Source organism: Cuculus canorus, chromosome 13, assembly GCF_017976375.1.
Source record: "Cuculus canorus isolate bCucCan1 chromosome 13, bCucCan1.pri, whole genome shotgun sequence".
Classification (NCBI taxonomy): domain Eukaryota; kingdom Metazoa; phylum Chordata; class Aves; order Cuculiformes; family Cuculidae; genus Cuculus; species Cuculus canorus.
In genome coordinates this window covers 15,798,649-15,817,477 of record NC_071413.1, presented here as the reverse complement: position 1 = coordinate 15,817,477, position 18,829 = coordinate 15,798,649, and the positions used below count along the sequence as shown (strand labels likewise).

Here is an 18,829-nt window from a genome sequence, read left to right as displayed (position 1 = left end):
ACACCACAGAGTTGTGGAAAGGCTGTTCTTGTTCCAGAGCCCAAACCCCATGTTTTCCAACAGCCTGCAGCCTGCTGTGTCCCAAGGTCAGCCCCTACACTGCAGGCTGCATGTCAGTCTCCTTGGTGGCTGCCAGGGAACCATCTCACTTCTGGTTATCTTTGTTGAGCTTTTGGACATGCACATGCACACTTTGTACCCAGAAGAGCTCACAGAAGCTGTGGGTTTGCCTTCAGTTCTTGCAAACAGAAATGCCTCACCAATATAAAAAACGCACACACAAACTTTACCGATGCTGTGGCCATTCACTTATCTGTTGGAGCGAAGGGCAGCCGCACTTTAAAGAGGGAAAACACGAAACAGTCCTGTAAGAGAGGAAGTAAAAATACTGAGCTTTAGCTGCTGTCACTTGTCACCACTGCAACACCTACAGGAACTACAGCTGGGCTGTAGACAGACTGCCATCACCCAGAACAGAATCTGGCCAGAGAGCAACTCTCTGCTCTATTCAGAATATTATAGATGTTTTAATAGTGTAAGAGAAGAGGACACCCGTATTTCAGCTCATAAAACAGAAGTGCAAAAAGCATCTTGAATTATTTATTTGGAAGATATTGACCAGCCTTGTGAAGTATGTAAAATGCAAGGTGTCCGCTTTCATCAAAAAGGACGCAATTATCTAAGTGTAATGAAGTTTTAAAATGCATTTCTGTAGCTCAGGATACTCCTTTATTACTGTCTGAAAGTGCCTTTTTTACAGACAGATGTCTTACAAAGATGGTCCAGTTCTTTCTTATTTGTGCAAAGGACACAGTCTGGGCTCAGTTATAAGTCAGGATGGCTGGCCCCCTTTCCAGATTATGTCCCTCTGGTTTTGCACTTCTGGAACCCAGTGTTTCCATATGAGTTAATCAAAAAACATTGCGCTCCCTATCAGCAATAGCATGAACCTCAGAATGATTCAGCCGTCAGCAGAGTCCTTCTCTAAATTCTTAGTGCTTCAGAGGGTGTTTGCCACAAGGCAGGGCTGTGGAACATGGGCATACACAGCACAGTACCCTGTGTTCTGTGTACTGCACGTTCACAGCAGAACACACAACACATCACAGGAGGTCACTACAAGCTCAGCAGTGCCACCGACCAGCTGACATGCCTGTTCATCCTAAACTTCATCCACGGAGGTAACCAGGGGAGCAGCTGCCTTAACAGCAGAGGTGACAACGCACAGGCAGAAGAGCAGATCCACACACCAACCTGGAAGCACCCAGCAGGTGGTTTAAAAGCCCAGGTAGCCAAGTGCTCACAATTCAGATTCTGCTTAACTCCTTCAGTACAAGAAAAGTGAGCAGAAGATAAAAAATTAATTTTGATGAAGTTCTGCATAAGCTTTCTGCAATTGCCAAGGAAAATACCGCTGCAGCTTCTACCTTACAGATGAGCCAAGGTTAGCATCAATTTGCTCTTGATATAAGAAAACACTTTTCATGTACTCATGGCCTCAAGCTCCGCCAGGGGAGGTTCAGGCTGGACATCAGGAAAAAAATTTTCACTGAAGGGTCATTGGGCACTGAAACAGACTGCCCAGGGAGGTGGGGAGTCACATTCCCTGGAGGTGTTTAAGGGACGGGTGGATGAGGTGCTGAGGGGCATGATTCAGGGAATGTTAGGAATGGTTGGACTCAATGACCCAGTGGGTCCCTTCCAACCCAGTGATTCGATTCTACTTACTTCATGCTCTCAAAAGGAAGAGGAAACTGTTGGAGAAGATTCCATTAGCATACAAAAGCAGCAGTATCTGCTGGGAGTTCTAAGAGGCTCACGCTGTCACTTGCTCAGCACCACAGGCTACACCTGGCCCCGTCTGCACTCAGCAGCACCCCAGGCACAGCTTCCAGAGCTGAGAGGATAATCTGACCTCAACAGCTCCCGCAAGACTTCATCGACAAAGCCCGACCTACTCATGCTTAGCTGAGGATGGAAAATCCACATAGGCTGATTCGCCCTTGCATAAACCTGAAAACTATGAGAGTTCTGCCATTAAATATTTGGAACGAATCGTGACTCAAGAGAAGTGGCAACAAGAAGGGAACCGAACCGTGAGCTCAGTCCCCTGCGCTGCAGCTGTAGCACCATCTAGAGGGTTTGAGCTAAAAATGCCTTGTGCAACGTGGAAAAAAAAATATCTGTACACAACAAAAACATCTTGAGTGAATTTTCATCTTAACATTAAGATGAATGTAACTTACAATTATTCCATACATGCCTACATGACACATGGGTTCTCTCACATACTTCCTCAGTTTATGATATTCGGATTTGTGAGAGGTAATAGAAGAGAAGAACTAATAAAACTTTATTGACAGCCAGATTGTGAAAGATCTTGATCTCTCCCACTCTAAGGCACATGCTTGCTCCAAGACTTTTTCCAGGTGGACAAAGGCAGGTTCCTTCCTACAGTTTTGTGCATAACCTTGCAAGGATGACCAACTTTACTCTGTTTTCCTTCATTTTCACCTCTTTAAAGGAGGTCTCTTAATAAAACTGAAGCCAAATTTCAATCAGGGAAAGGGAAGAGGTTTTTAATTGCATAATAGAGAGTATTTATGTTGTTATATTTCACACATAGAAGAAGCTGCTGACAAAACCTGACTGTTCACTGCAGGACTACTAAGAGAGAAGGAGATAGACGGGTCCAGCCCCGGAGCCCTACTGATTAGTTAACTCTCATATACTCTTAGCTTTCAGTTACTATGCCACATTATCTGCTTCTGCTGAATTTCCTTGGAGACTATTTGGCTAGAAATAAAAGCATAGAGGCAAAAAATGAAAGAACCAACCCTATGGTCATCAACAGCATGAGTTTGTTGCATTTTACAGGCCAACAAAACTGAAAACTTATGGAGATATTCTACAGCAAGGGCAGCTGGCAGAGCTTTACAGCTACTTATACTCAAGAAAACTGGTTATAAAATCTTCCTGAATTGAATTGATATATGCTATTTCGTAATGGCTGGCAGCAGATCAAGACTGCTTACAGCCCTTCAGTACAGATCAAGTCCCTCAGCATGTCTCTCCATGTGCTTCACTCCCTCCTTAACCTCTTCCTCGGTCTCCAGGCTAAAGCAGCAAGGAAGGAAGGAAATTCTCATGTACTTACCAGCAAAATTCTCTTCCTAGTTTCCACATGGAGAATAACATCTTCTGTCACAGCTTGAGGAAAAAAAAATAAGAATAGTTTTAAGCATTTTCCATCTTTCAATTGATTTTTTTTCCTCAATCTTAACTAATAATGCAGAAATTCTTTCAAACACCAGACTACAGTTGCAAGCACTTGAAGTTTAAGCTTTGTACTTGCTACTTTTACCAGCAAATATTTAAACTCATTCACACATTTGCGGGATTCTAATTCTATGCAACAATGAGTTTCTGGTCCTCAAGCAGTAACACTCTCTCTTAATACCATTCACTACTCTGTATCAAAAGAACAATTATGTTGCTTGGAATCTGAACTCTTAGCTTAATTTCAAGTAACCAAGAAAATACTTGCATTTGTTACGTGTCTGAGACAAAGCCTACCTGTGTGTCTGTGTTTCTGTCTTTCATGCTCAGTGCAAATAATGCTTCCAAGGACAGCCCTGCATCGTGCTAGCTGTCAGTCCAGCTCCGGTTTGGTATTTTTTGCAAAGCTGAACTGGTATTTCTGTCGGTTTTGAAGAGACACACAGGCATCTTGTCCAAATCAAGTGGGCATCAAAGAAGTCTTGAAAATTTAAAACAACAGAGCAGCACAGTAAGTGAAAAAACTACTCATTTTGTTTATCTAAATCCCTGGAATTGCTAGTCCAGTTAGTGAGGGTAGGATCACAGCTGTCCTGACAGTACGTTATCCTACAGTATGCTGACTTTAATCAGACTGTAAGAGCCAAGATCACTCCTGTGACCAACACCAGCAGTAAGACCTGATTTATATTGTGTAATCTATACGTTTTCATTTAAGAGCCTCTACTGACTGTATTAAAACAAAATTGCCCAGATGTTCCAGTCAGATTCAATCGTCAAGCGTCAGTGACTCCAATTGTTCTTAACAAATGAAAGAATAGCTGTAAAGATACCTCATTCCCAAAAATGCAGCACATTACGCTTTTCCCAGGAACAGAAGCACAGCACTGTATCCCACAGACCACTATCAGCCAAACCGTTCACAGGTGAAATGCTGCTCGCACAGCTGAGGCAGAGGCTCCAGCGGACCGGGATCAGCCGGAGGCTCTGTGCCTGCCGCAGCAGCTCATGCAACACTGGGCCAAATCCGACACAGCAGCTTTTGAAATAAAGATCCTGGCATTCCTGATCATTTCACCCTTCCCTCAGAAGCCAGATTTTCACTTCAGTTACACATTTACTTGAATACACAGCAACTGTAATATGTCTGTGTGATGCTGTCCCTGCCAAGTTTGAAGCTTCCTGACTACCCCGGACACCCCTGCAATGGTCCGGGCAATCCCACGCAGTGAAGCGATGTCCTCTCCAACACAGGGCTACAAACTGCATGAAATTATGTGCTGATAATAGCGTTGCAAGTTTCAGATTAAACTGTGTCCTTAAAGAGATGGAGATCATAGAATGGTTTGGATTGGAAGGGACTGTGAAGGTCACCCAGTCCAAGGCCCCTGCAGTGAGCGGGGATGTCTTCCATTGGATGAGGTTGCTCAGAGCCCTCACGGGGGCGGATGAGCCTCGGGCACAGATCCGCGCTGTTTCGCGGGCGGTTGTAGGCAGAGGGCTCTCGAAGGCTCCCGAGCTGCTGGGTAAGGAAGCACGGAACCGCGCCGGTGAGGCGAGGGGGGAGAGGGACCGGGCAGCGCCGCGGCTCGGCGGCTTCGGGCGGCGGAGCGGAGCGGAGCAGCGCAGCCGAGGGGAGCGCCTTTGGCACAGGGATCGCGGCGCGGCCGGGGGAAAGGAGCCGCTGCCGCGGGGTTGGGGCAATGGGGGGGACGCGCTGCGTGCACGGGGTGGCGGCGCAGCCGGCGGGGACACGGAATTTAGGAGCGCAGCCCGGGGCGAGGGAAGGAGCTGCTGGTGCCGGGAAGGACGTGACTTGCACGCTGACGGCGCGGGTAACGTGTGCGGGAACCGGCGGCTGCGCTCCCACGCGTGAAGGGGGAACGCAGCGACTCCCAACGGGAGCTGGAGCGGTAGCTTGGGATGCAGTGAGAGTCAGCCTCAGATGCACTGACGAACAGACCGACGAACCCCGTCTCCTACAAGAATGAAGGCAGCTGGAGTTGGTTTCCCCGCCCAGCAGCGCCCGCCGGCAGCCGGAGCCGCTGCAGAGCGGCCGTGGCGGCCCCGGGTCCCGCGCCTGGGACGGCGCCGCCATCCCCCGGGGCGCGGGAGGGACCCGCAGGGCCGCCGGTCTGCGGCGAGGCTGCAGCTCCCCGCCGCGCCGCCTGTCGTTCCCGGTGACGGAAGGCAGAAAAAGCCAAGAGCCTTCTCTGGGGAAGTACCTGGAAGCGGTAGAATCCTCGTCCAGCGGCAGGAGCTGGGGATTGTTCCTGATCCCCCTCGTTTAAGTAAACTAGACTTTATCTTTTCAGAACGAGATCTTCAACATCTCTTGGCAGGAAGAACACCTGGCACTGAGCTGTGGCCTTTGCAGGCATTTCTTGGTCCAAAATTCTTCATGGATGCAAGGAAAACTCAGTAGCGCTTCTCCTCCTCTTCCTCTGGAAAGTTACAGTAGAACAAAAACATCAAGAAAAGAGCATCTCCTACACCAAGTTAGTCTCGTACTGCGGGAGCTTTCCTTGGCCCTGCTAAATATCCACGAGTTCTTTCCACTGTGTGACGACGTGTTGCCACGGGACGAAGAGCAGTTTGTATGTCAGACCAGCTTTGGCTGTGATCCTGAAGGTAGCAAGCCAAAAGCAAAAGAAGCTTGGCCTCTCAGGTTTTTTCATCATGCCTTTACCCAAAAGAGAGCTCACTCAATTGACCTTGCCCATCATTCATTTGATCTCCTCCACTTTTACAACACCCCAAAAATCTGTTGCAGTGGGAGCAGTTCAGCACCAGGAGGCAGGAATAGTGAGAAGAAAGCATACATTTTCTTCGGTATTTAGCAAATGTGAGTAATTCTTTGTGCCTGGACATGTTCATAAATAAAGCCTTTGTTCACAGAAAGATGATGCAGGTCAAGAGAGAAGGGCATAGCAAACACACTCTCTACAACTCTGTCTCTCTGTTACTCTCTACAACTACCTGAAAGGAGGTTGTGGAGAGGAGGGAGCTGGCCTCTTCTCCCAAGTGACTGAGGACAGGACTAGAGGGAATGGCCTGAAGCTCCGTCAGGGGAGGTTCAGGTTGGATATCAGAAAGAAATTCTTCACAGTAAGAGTCATCGGGCACTGGAACAGCTGCCCAGGGAGGGGGTCGAGTCGCCTTCCCTGGAGGTGTTTAAGGAACGGGTGGATGAAGTGCTTAGGGACATGGTTTAGGGAGTGTTAGGAATGGTTGGACTCGATGATCCAATGGGTCCTTTCCAACCTTGTGATTCTGTGATTCTGTGATTCTGTGATTCTGCAGCTTTTGATCCAGTGAGCACTTGGACTAAGCTGCAAACAAGTGAACAAAATCAAGCATTTAGATAACACTAATGATCATTTTTGAGCTTGCAGACTGATATCTTTCCCAAGGCAAAAACACCACTGTGATCTAATAGAAAAACAACCCAGTTTTCTTACATTCTTTTACAGCTGACTTCTTGGCATAGCAGTGGTCAAGGACGCTTTCCCACTGGGAGTCCATCCTAGCCTGTGGAGGATCTATGGTACTGAGGGAAAGCTGAGCTCTAACTGTTGGACAGTTAGGACAGCAGCCTGCTTTTTAAAACTGCTGTCTCAATTTTGATTTGCAAAGGAGGAAGAACTTCCCACTTCCCGTTTTTGCACGGTAGATTATTCATGGCAACGTATGAAGTCTCCCTCGTCCTGTTCAGACATCCTCAACCTCACGAACCTGTAGAACATGTAGCCAGACTGAAGCCAACAAACAAGACTAGTGCAGGATTGAGTGTTTCATTTATCAGTGAGAAATGTTTTGGCACCAAATGCTGTATGTGAAGGCAAGAGAGTCTGTACTGTGTGAGGGTGTATTCAAGGTACCACAAAGTTAGATTTCACAAACTAAACCTCAAAGGAGGTTATAGTTGCAAGGTTTTGTAACATCTCCAAATATCCATAATTAGCACTGGTCTTATGACTTCAAATATTTGTGTAGAACATTAAATTGCTCTCTGTCCTGAAACATTCAAAGCAAATGTGCAACTGAAATTAGTCACAGGAAAAATACTCAAACGAGTGGTGCAACAGTGAGGTTTCTTAGGCTGCTCAGGTTCCCTAGAAAGATAAAATCCTTTGTTCTTCACTAACCTAAATGGTGACTGTTACTAAGGTTTTTTTTATAGTCCAGGTACCCTCAGGTGTCATGGTGTGCAGGTGAAATAGAAAATTAAAGATTCTCAATGAAAACATTGCCTGCCTTTTATTTTAATGCCCCAAGTTGATTTGTTCATTGAAACCTCTATTAAATGGACATTGTTCATTTGTAAAACCTCATCAACTGTTGCTGTCTGGCACAGGCAAAGAAAATTTGCCCTGAAGTAGGCAGAAATCAGCTTTAATCTACAGATGTCACTGTGTCAATTCATTTTTGTGTTATTATTAGACTTCAGAGGATCATTTCACATTGACCATTTTCACTAGGAGTGTTGGATTTGTAATCATTTAGATACAAGGTCATATGAACTTGACAGTAATTCATCACTGGTTTTCATTGACTTGCTACTTAATGCTGTGATTATATGGCTGTTCTCATGCTGATGCTGTGCTTGGGACCACCTGTTTGTTCCAGCAAAGCATCTGTTTCAGTCTCCGTGTGACACACAGCAGACACAGAGGGTGTCCTGGGGCATTCTGTGCACTTCCCAAAATTGCGCATCCTGCCGAGGCAGAATTATTTCTCGAGGGACAACACGGATTTGAAGTGATTCAAACAATGCTTTCCTAAGAAAATAACAGAACAGTCTGATCTGAAGTGGTTCTGTTCTTTGCTTTTAATTCTTACCTGGCATTCACTATTTTTGCATGTAAATTCTTCTTCCATAATCAAACTCTTCAGCTTAAGTCATATTACTCTGGTTTTGTGTTCCTATCCTGTCCATCTGGAAGGCACATTAAAAAAGTATGCAAAGCTAAAATTGCCTTGCCAGCTTGTAACCTGTCTTTGTTAGCAAGGGCAATAACATTTTTATTAGTGAAACAAGCTTGAGAAAGAAAACCACTTTTACCCTGGTAGGATTTCTGTGAACCCTGTTTTCAGTTTCACCTGATAGCCTATTAGTATAAAAAGCACGATTTGACAAATCATGGATAAATAATGATCATTAAATCATCAAAAATTAATCTTGACTTCTGAGGGTATAATTGCAATAGCTGGGATCACTGACTGTGCACCACTGACCATCCATGCTTTGCCGCTAATTGGAAGGGGTTGTTCCCCATGTGGTTTCGTTTGCCCAGTGTAAACATGCTGCTTCTGCCTATTGATTGCACTTGATCATTGGAAGTGGGTACCCCTGCACATGCCAGGTGCTACAGTCAGAGCATGGGTTCCATTCTGGAAGCCAAGATACAAGCTCAGTGACAAATGTTTAAGCTGATGGAGTGCTGTAATTGGGTATTGATACTTATTGATATTAACTGATACCTTTTCATGTTGACCGGAGGCATTCTATACTGGAACAGCCAAGGCTCGGAAGGTAACCAGAACATTAATACAGCAGATAATACCATGCTTTGGGGTTCTAGCAGCCATGTCTCCTGATAGGGGACCATTTTATCTCAAAAGTAGTACAACACATCAGTCACTATTTGGGTATGAAATCATGACCACCTACATGGTGGCATTGGATAAACGACTCCAAAAACATTGAAAAACACGTGGTTGAAACGTGAAGTAGAGGTTTGGATGGACCTGTGCATAACATGCGATCTGGAGATTATGTATGTGTAAAGTCGCTTGCAGAGAGGACTCTGCAACCGCAGTGGGAAGGACCATTCCAGGTGTTCCTTACCTCCTTCACAGTAATCAAAACCAAGGAGCAGAGCACATGGATCCATCGCACCCGAGTGAAAAAGGCATATAAATCTCCATGGAGGGTCACGCAAGTCCAACCAGGAAAATTATTTTTCTCACGATCATAATTACAATCCAGGGAGGGGAAAGCACCTCTAGCCAAAAGAATACTGAGTGGCCTTGATCTCAAGCTTTTATTTGGTATACTGGAGCCACGGGAAATATTCTGATCAAAAGGGTTTAAATGTATCAACTGTGGTTATGCGTGAAAGTCAAGCATATGTAAGGCAAGAGTGGAATGCGGATAGAGAACAGGGGATTCGGCAACTTCAGGGGACTGTAGGAGAAGAAATCAAAGTAGGATGCCCAGTGGTTAATAGGACTATCCATAAAAAGGCATCCCAAATTACTATCTCAACTACTCCTACAGATAAGAACACAAAGATCTGTATTTCCAATGAATTAGACTGTTAGCAGGATTTTACATTAGTACAGACCGTTAAGGTGGTTTGTCTCTGGGCCTATGATACCATTGGGCTCTCATTCAAATTTAAAATAAATACCATAGCTAAGCCTGTTACAACACAGAATTTATGAGATCTGTATATAATAAGGAATACAGGCCAACAGCAAATGCTGTTCAACCCAGAATGGTCTCTTAAACATGTTGAACTGCTAATGCAAACTAATATTTCTGAAATTCAACCAGCATGCTCTCATTTCCTACAACATCTCCTGAGGGCTGGACAACCTGGCTGTGAAAACAAGTGCCCTTTAGGGGCAGAACACAGAGGGACCTAACCGGAGTGTTAGAGACAGGATTGGGGGTCCTAGATGGAATTGGCTCAGAAATACTAACGAACAAACTGGCCACCGCAACTAGTGATTTAACAAAATTAAGACAACGTTGGCAGTCTTCTCTATTAGCTTTAGGAACTAATCAGTTATCAGAAGTGTTGGTCCCTGGAGCCTTATCCTCTCGAGGCTGACCAATCCCCGCTCTCTCAAGCTCTCCCCGTACGGCAGGTGCTCTGGATCGCAGACGAACCCTCCCGCTTTGCCTCTGAACAGCTGCAACCGCCGCCCCGCACCTACGCGCCTCCTCCCGCCCATGCTGTGTCCCCCGCCGGGGCGGGGCAGGGGGAGCGAGGGGGCGGGGCAGAGGGAGCGAGGGGGGCGGGGCAGGGGGAGCGAGGGGGCGGGGCAGGGGAGCGAGGGGGGCGGGGCAGGGGAGCGTGGGGGCGGGGCAGTCGGAGCTGTATCCCGCCTGCGCCGCTGCCGGGTGAGAGCGGGGCTGCTGCCTGCGGAGCCGAGGCCTTGCGGGGCGAGTGGGGAGGGCTCTGTGGCGCCGGGGCGCGGGGCCCCGGGCAGGGCGCTCTCCTCGTGCTCCCCACTTGCTCCCCGGCCTCGTAGCGGGAAAGGGGGGGAAGCGCAGCCACGCGGGGGCCGAGCGTGGGGAGGAGGAGGGGAGAGGGGGGAAGGGAGAAGAGGAGGAGGAAGGGGAAGAAGGGGAGGAAGGGGAAGAAGGGGAGGAGGAAAGAGGAGGAGAGGGGAGGAAGGAGGAGAGGATGGGGGGGGAGGGGAAGGGGAGGAGGGGAAAGGGGAGAGGGGAGGAAGAAGGTGCCATGTGGGTTCTAGGGGAAGAATGAGGCGCTTCCGTTGGCCCTGTTTTGTACTGTTTGTTTCCAAAGTTTGTCAACTCTTTCAGTTTCATTCCCTTACTTTTCTACACTGAACCGTTCTGTAGCACTTCTGGTCATCGTATTTTGCTCCTGCAGGGATAGAATGATTTGGGGGTGGTTAAAATGCTCTGCTGAGGGGTTTCCCGTTTGTGGTGGTGACTTTGATTGAAGTGTTTTTCTTAAATGCATGCCATAGTCCAGAGCAGGCTGCTGGGCCGGTTTCTGTGTGCAGCTCTGCTCCTGCCCGGGGTGCGCTGGCCATAGGCTCTGCAGTGAGCACGCTCGTGTGTCTGCCTTCATCCCCTCGCTGCACAGCTCTGCGCCGCTTTCTGCTTTGACACCAAGCACAGAAGCAGCACTGACCACAGATGCAAGAAAATCTCTTCTCACTTGGGGTTTGTCTCTGTTTTTCCTGTAGGGAAAGCTGGGCATAAGGATTGATAGTGGCCTGGCGTGAACTGAAAGCTGAGTACAGAAGAGGGGTTTGGCCTGCAGGCTCTCACCAGGGTCCCGTTAGCTGGATGTGCCAGGCAGGGGCCTCTCCAGCATCACACTGGGTTTGGCAGAAGTTGAGCGAGTTAAGAGGAAAAAGGAGGAACCATTCTGTTCCCTGGCACAGCTGTCATAGCTCATGGCTCCCTAGGCTCATAGTTTAAACTCTGATAAATACTGCCATAAGCAGGTGAAAAGATTTCTGGGCCACTCTGTACGGCTTATGGTATGTTCTTTTTTGTGACCAGGAGAGAGACTGACAGGTGAGTGTTCAGAGCTCTGCAGTAAGCAGAGTGTTCAGGAGTCAGTGAAAGCCAAAGCAGCCAACTCTTCACTTTCTCTGGGAATAGCACAAAGGGCAATGGAGCCTGTGAGCCTCGTGCTTTCCGAAGAGCCTTATTCAGACCAACCCTCATTTGTTATCCTTGTTGGTATGTGATTCTGTGGAGTGTTTCTCTCTCTGTCTAGAATACAGAGCTTAAGCAGGAGGAATTTAATTTAAAAGGCTCTGCTTATTTGTATGTGTTGTGATTGGAGCGGCATTGTTTCTTCTCCCTTGCTGTTCTCCAGGTTGTGAACTAATCCAAGAATGAACAAAGGTAAACAGCCTTACGCTGACCAGACTGCAACCCTTGAAAAGTTCAGCCCTGACATTCTTTCTGAAGTTGAGAAGCTCTTTGCAAAGAAATTTACTTACACTAAGCCAGTGAATAACGAATGGCAGCTACCAGATCCTGGCGATGCCTTCAGATACGACCACAGGGAATTCAGCTCCCTCCTGGCTCTGAAAGTCTCGATGAATGAAGTGAAGAACCAACTGAGTGATAAGAATCTGGACGCATGGCATCAGCACACCTCATTTACCAATAAAGCAGGGAAAATAATTCCTCATGTGAAGAAAGCAGTGAACGCGGAGCTGTGTACCCAGGCATGGTGCAAGTTTCATGAGATCCTCTGCAGTTTTCCTGTTCTCCCTGAACAAGCTCTTGAAGCTGGAGAACTGAGTTCTGTCCACCTCTGTGAAGCTCCTGGAGCTTTTATAGCCAGCCTCAATCACTACCTGAAATCCCACCATGTCACTTGCAACTGGCACTGGGTGGCCAATACCCTAAACCCGTACCACGAGGCAAATGACACGCTGATGATGATTGCTGATGACCGCCTCATAGCAAACACTCTGTCCTGCTGGTACTTTGGCCCAGATAACACTGGTGATGTGATGACATTGAAGCATCTGACAGGACTTCAGGACTTTGTAGGTGACATGGCAACAGTTCACTTAGTAACTGCTGATGGCAGCTTGGATTGCCAGGGAAATCCAGGTGAACAGGAGGCTCTCGTCTCCCCCCTCCTGTACTGTGAAACAGTCACTGCATTAATGATCCTGGGCATGGGAGGGTCTTTTGTTCTGAAGATGTTCACGCTGTTTGAACACTGTTCTACCAATCTGCTCTTTCTACTCAACTGCTCTTTTGAGGAGATCCATGTCTTTAAGCCAGCCACTAGCAAAGCTGGAAATTCAGAAGCCTATGTGATTTGTCTTCGTTACATGGGCAGAGAAAGCGTTCATCTGCTGCTTTCTAGGATGATGCAGAACTTTGGAACAGAAATGGTCAATAAGGCGCTTTTCCCCCAGCATACACTACCAGAATCTTTTCTTAAAATACATGAAGAGTGTTGTATGTTCTTCTACGAGTGCCAGGTAGAGACTATCTCTGAGAACATCCGTCTCTTTGAGCACATGGAAGAAGCAGAGCAGACAAAACTGAACAAGTTAAGAGACTGTGCAGTAGAGTTCTTCATGGAGAGATTTTGTATGAAACGCATTGCCAGAAGTAACTGGCTTGTCAAGTCTCAGACTGGTTGCAGCATGAATGCAAAATGGTTTAGGCAAAGAAACAAATATTTTAGTACATACAATGAAAGGAGGCTGCTGGAAACCCTTACATGGAATGATAAATTGGCAAAGGGCTATTTTAATCACTGGGCAGAGGAACATAGTTTAAATAATGCTGGTAAAACATGCATCCTGGAACAATCGTATTCTGACCTTGAGTGCAGCTTGTGGTACATTCTGGAAGGAAAAAGACTACCAGTGGTAAAATGTTCTCCGTTTTGTGATGGTCGAGTCTTGGAAAATCTTAATGAAGCTATGAAGGAATTGGGGGAGGGCAGCCTGAAAAGCAGGCAAATGCTGCAGACTTGTCACTCCTGTGAAGTTCTTCCTGGGGAACTGATATTGGCAGAAGTGGCTGACCTTTCCAGGTGTCATCAGGAAATCCTAAATGAAAGAGGTAGTGACCAGTTCAGGTGCCTTGTGGTGAACTTCCCATCCCTCTGTGATACTGGAAGCCAACCTGGTATGGAAATAAAGTCCCTGGAGTCAGCCACACTGCTGACCTTCAGTTTGTCTTTGCTTTATGATGGAGAACCACAGTACCAGCAGCAGCTTTTGGAGTGTGTTCTGCATTCGCTGCATCAGCTTACAGTGGGAGATGCACTGATATTGCCTGTTCTCTCTTGTTTTACACGCTTCACAGCTGGCTTGGTCTTTATCCTGCACTGCTGTTTCCGATGCATCACGTTTGCTTGTCCGACCTCCCATGAGCCTCTAATGACGGGTGCCACTTTGCTGTGTGTCGGTTTCCAAGGCCTTCCAAATCCTATTGCCGAATACCTGTGGCATGTGAATAAGCAAATGTGCTCATTACTAGAAATGGATTCGCCCCAGCAGGTTTTGCAGTTTGTGCCTATGGAAGTTCTCCTCCAGGGCAAACTGTTGGCATTCCTATGGGATTTGAACACAGCCATTGCAAAAAGAGAACTCCATTTGATTGTGCAAGCTAAGCAGCAGCAGCAAATGACAAGCAATATTGCACTTTAGAGCCGTTCAGAGTGGAGCAAGTTGCTGCTGCTAGACCTTGTTTCGCAGGCAGGTGGAAGGTATTAAAAGTGTTAAGGTAAAGGCAGTGTTCTCATAAAACTTTGGTGTGATGATATTCGTGTTGTGAGGATGCTCTGGGCTATCGTTCCTCCTTGCACCATGGTCTGAGGCTTTACTCTCAGGCATGGGGGAGGACAGTGACTGAAGAGGAGAAACCATCTCTCCTCTGTCACAGTGTTCTTGGAGCAGATTTCATTGCGAACCACCTGGGTCAGAGCTGTGGCCTCCATGATGAGAGCTGGTGTGGTGATTTGTACCTGTTGCATCAGGCCAGGCATTGGGGACCCTGCTGTGTGACATTAGCCCTCTTCTGCAGTGCAAAACATGGGCATTCTGACACTCCTGTGTGCTTTTCCAGGGTTCATAGAAGCCAAAATGTGAGGTTTGGGCCAGAACGCCGAGCGGCGTGCACATTGACGTGAGACTCAAAGGCCGAGCGCCTTGTGAGAAGGCAGCTGCAAAGATGTCTCTCAAAGCAGGGGCACATGAAAGGGGTGGGCATGCTTACGCTGTGATGTTCTGCCACAGAGGCCTGAGTAGCCAGAAGCAGCTCACTGACTTAAATAACTTGGATTATTCCTTACTCATGAGTCTGATATTTCTAAATTATTATTTATAGGGGAAGTAAAATTTTGAGGTGACTGACAGGCTGTGAGAGAAAATGCATTTAGTATTTTGAGCTCTCCTTGGCTTGTCTGGCACGGGATGAACAGTGCAGCCTTACTCGAGGTCCCTCCTATCTCATTGTTCCCCACATCATCAGTTTTCCTTTTTTTCATTTATTTTTAGAAGCAAACATTTTGAATGGTTCCGAAGTTTCAGAGTAATTAGGGCTGTGAACTGGGCCACTCTGGTGGGGAAATGTCGTCCGGCTGTTCGGGAGAACCCCCCAGACCTGAGTTCAAGCTCTCCTGTGCAAAGCCAGAGCTCTACACCAAGGGAAATCCAGTGTCCTGTGGATCCTGATGCTTGATTTGCTCTGGGGTGGTGGTGTTCAGTGGCAGACAGGGGGAGTGCTTTGAGAGCAGCTCCTCCTGTTAGAAAGGATGGTTGGGGTTTGGAGAGGCTGTTATAATGAATTTTTGCTGTTTTCAAGGCAGGAGTTTCAAAGTGAGGTAATTGTCCAAAACCTGCATTGTCCCAGCTGCCTTTAGGATGAAGGCTTCTTTGGGAGAAGTAATGTTGCATCTTGAAAAGCACAGACTTATTCTGGGATGCAGAGTGAGACAACTTTATTCTCAGCCTGATTCCTTTTATATTCTTCTCGATACAAATCATATAATAACTCTAAAACTTAAGTCCAATCACAATTGTCAGCGTATACCTATAAACCAATCAACTAACAGATCATGTGCTGATCACGCATCTATTTACTGCCAACTTAATGTTTTGATACTTTCTTACTGCAATCAACAGGCAAAGCAAAAGCTAGCAGTTACATATTTTGAAACACTTATCTAAGCAATGTCACAATTCTCTATGCACTTCATTGTGTGTACTGAATTCTTGCTTTCTCATCCCACGGTTTTGTTCCATCAAGCAGAACAGTGTTTTTCTCACAAGGCCGCTTTTGCTCCATCGACATGTTTGAACTTGCTCTTAAAACTCTCACATCTCCCCTTCTGTGTTTATAAAGAATATTTGTTTCACCGCGTGATCTGTTAAACTTTGTATCACTTCCAGCACACACACAATACAAACCAAAATACAAGTAAAAATCATTAAACGTATTAATCCTCCTTGCCACGCACTTAGTCCTAAGTTTCAAAAAAAGTTTCCAAAAATATTAAAGCCATCGTCTTGCTGTAGCTTTCGCACTCCATCTTGTAGACTGTCAGTGCTTTTATGGACAGACTCTGAGCAGTCAGATAAATTCATGCAACAAAGTTCATCAAAATCTTGGCATCCATGACTTTCCGTTAATAGCAGAAAATCTGTAGCAGCTCTCTTTTGAAGTGTAGCATGCCTAACAGAATCAGCATCTAACAATAACCCACTCAGTGCTAGGGAAGTAGCATTAGTCTGTTTTGCTAACCAGCAGCCAAGCTTACCTAGTGTTCCCCAAAGCTTTACCCACAGCCACTTGTGGTGCAAATAAAAATGCTGCTACAATTTCAACAGTGTTCCAAAACTTTGTATTATTGTCACAATCAGATTGATAGGCAAGTGTAAAACGTTTGTGATATTTTCTATGACTTTGAGTCATGGAGATGTTGGGTGTCAATAGCGTTAGTCTTCCAATACTACATAGTCCCCCCACGCACATGAGAAGGGAGACCAGGCCAAGCACAATCTCCACAGACTGAAAAGAATACAGGAGGCAACTTGTATGAGTATCTACTAGATAATAATTAGATTTGCAGCAGTATAGTTGCATCATGTCGTGGCATTTCTATATACAGGCAAGGTAGCATTTAACCATTGAATTTTATGAGGGATCTGTATCCCCTGGTCTTGATCCCTTAAATGAGGCCCACAACTCTGTGTAATTGAAAAATCACACAGTAATCCTTTTTCACAGATCCTAACAAATCTAATCCTTGTGGTTCAGTGTTCACTTTTGAAAGCCACCCAACCCAATTATTGAACTGACCAACTATATCAGTAGTGGTATTGTTTACAAATTCCCATCTGTCAGAGGGAACAGTTGTCACAGGTTGTCCTACCAAGCAGGTAGTAAAAGGATTCCCCGGACTGGATAGTGATAGGCAGAGTGTGTCCTGTCCTGTTTGATTAGCTAAGGTCACCTGTATATTAGTTTTTGGTTGAGGTGGAACCTGTAGAAACACAAGCATATCTTCTACCCCTAGTTATTAAAGGAAAAAGTCCTTCCCATTGATTTGTCTGCAAATTTTTAACAACCTGGGCCTTATCTTGAACTTTATGTTCATAGAACCATAGAATAGTTTGGGTTGGAAGGAACTTTAAAGATCATCTAGTTCCAACCCCCCAGCCATGGGCAGGGACATCCCACTAGATCAGTAATTTTCTAGCATATGTCTGGGTGGTTGAAGTCCCCGAGTAGGATGAGAGCTTGCGAGTGTGAAGCCTCCTGTAGCGGGAGGAAGAAGACTTCATCGTTTGTCTCTCCTTGATCAGGTGGCCTGTAGTATACACCAACCACAAGATTCCCATTGGTTCTTCCATCTTTAATTTTGACCCGCAAGCTTTCAACCTGTTTGTAGCTACTCTTCAATGACAGCTCTTCACATTCTATCCCTTTCCTGAGAAAGAGGGCAACACCTCCACCTTCCCGATCTGCCCCTTCTGAACAGCCTGTAGCTGTCGATAACAACATTCCAGTCATGGGATTCATCCCACCACGTTTCTGTGATGGCAACTAGATCATAGCTTTCTAGTAGCATGGTAGCTTCCAGCTCCTCCTGCTTGTTGCTCAAAAATGTCTATGTAACATCTTTAATTTTCTCAGCAGGATGTACTGATGCATAAATACATGAAGAAAACGTATCAACAGAAACGTGGACATACTTAAATTTACCATATTCAGGGATATGTGTTAAATCTGTTTGCCAAATTTCAAGTGCAAAAAGACCTCAAGGGTTCACTCCAGTGGAGGGTACTGGTAAAATGTGTTGACAGTCTGGGCATGACTGTATGATTTGTTTAGCTCGCTCTTGAGTTAATTGAAATGTCTTTTGCAATGCTTTGGCCTTCTGGTGATAAATTTCATGTGATAATGCTTGTGCAAAACGATTTCGCAGAATTTCATCTCCTGCAAGGCTGTCTGCCTGAGCATTACCTTCGCTAATAGGTCTTGGTAAAGAGGTATGTGACTGTATATGTTGAATAAAATATGGGCAAGTTCTTTTGTTCAATAGATACCTGAGTCTCCAAAGCAGTGCAAATTTTGTTTGCGAAGCAGTCCAAGCTGCAAACCAACCATCATGTATGGAAGTCTCTACAGGGATTGCCATAACGAACACACAGGGTACTGTAAACTGTGCCACTATTTCCAGCAGACATGAAAGCCGTAAGCACAGGCTCAGAAGCAGAGAAAGCTCTCAGTTTAATCTAAGAATCATAGAATAGTTTGGGTTGGAAGGGATCTTAAAGATCATCCAATTCTAACACCCCTGCCATGGGCAGGGACACATCCCACTAGATCAGGCTGCCCAAGGCCCCATCCAACCTGGTCTTCAACACCTCCAGGGATGGGGCAGCCACAACTTCCCTGGGCAAACTGTACCAGTGCCTCACCACTCTCATCGTTAAGAAATTCTTCCTTATGTCTAGTCTACATCTGCTCCTCTCCAATTTATAGCCACTGCCCCCAGTTCTTTCACCACAAGCCTTTGTAAACAGTCCCTCCCCAGCTTTCTTGCAGACCCCCTTCAGGTACTGGAAGGCTGATATAAGATCTTCTCGGAGCCTTCTCTTCTCCAGGCTGCACAAGCCCAACACTCTCAGCCTGTCCTCATGTGGCAGTTGCTCCAGCCCTCTGATCATCCTTGTAGCCCACACACAAATGTAGTGCTGACAGTGAGCAGACCGAATTCAGACCAGCCTTATAGTATACTAAGTCAGCGACTAAGGAGAAGCCTAATAAAACTTAACAACA

At 46.2% G+C, this 18,829-nt stretch overlaps 1 protein-coding gene and 1 long non-coding RNA gene across 5 annotated transcripts; one reads left to right on the top strand and one right to left on the bottom strand.

The window, feature by feature from the left end:
- On the bottom strand, positions 1 to 6,569 carry LOC128853535 (uncharacterized). Its single transcript, XR_008452131.1, has 3 exons — positions 5,505 to 6,569; positions 3,158 to 3,210; positions 1 to 365 (listed from the first exon to the last, which is right to left on the bottom strand). It is a non-coding gene; the product is annotated as an uncharacterized LOC128853535 (long non-coding RNA).
- A 3,800-nt stretch (positions 6,570 to 10,369) lies between these two features.
- On the top strand, positions 10,370 to 18,814 carry CMTR2 (cap methyltransferase 2). Of its 4 annotated transcripts, none has more exons than XM_054078474.1 (2): positions 10,370 to 10,414; positions 11,877 to 18,814. In XM_054078474.1, the coding sequence occupies exon 2, from the start codon at positions 11,896 to 11,898 to the stop codon at positions 14,188 to 14,190; it is 2,295 nt and encodes a 764-aa protein (XP_053934449.1). In that variant the 5' UTR covers positions 10,370 to 10,414; positions 11,877 to 11,895; the 3' UTR covers positions 14,191 to 18,814. The 4 variants fall into 4 exon arrangements, with proteins under 4 accessions (XP_053934449.1, XP_053934450.1, XP_053934451.1 ...); XM_054078475.1 differs by lacking the exon at positions 10,370 to 10,414 and adding an exon at positions 10,753 to 11,209; XM_054078476.1 differs by lacking the exon at positions 10,370 to 10,414 and adding an exon at positions 10,753 to 11,569.
- Positions 18,815 to 18,829: the final 15 nt, after the last annotated feature.

Bases quoted from the DNA above. Each gene is read 5' to 3' on its own strand.
- CMTR2 (XM_054078474.1), top strand. From the start codon at position 11,896: ATGAACAAAGGTAAACAGCCTTACGCTGACCAGACTGCAACCCTTGAA.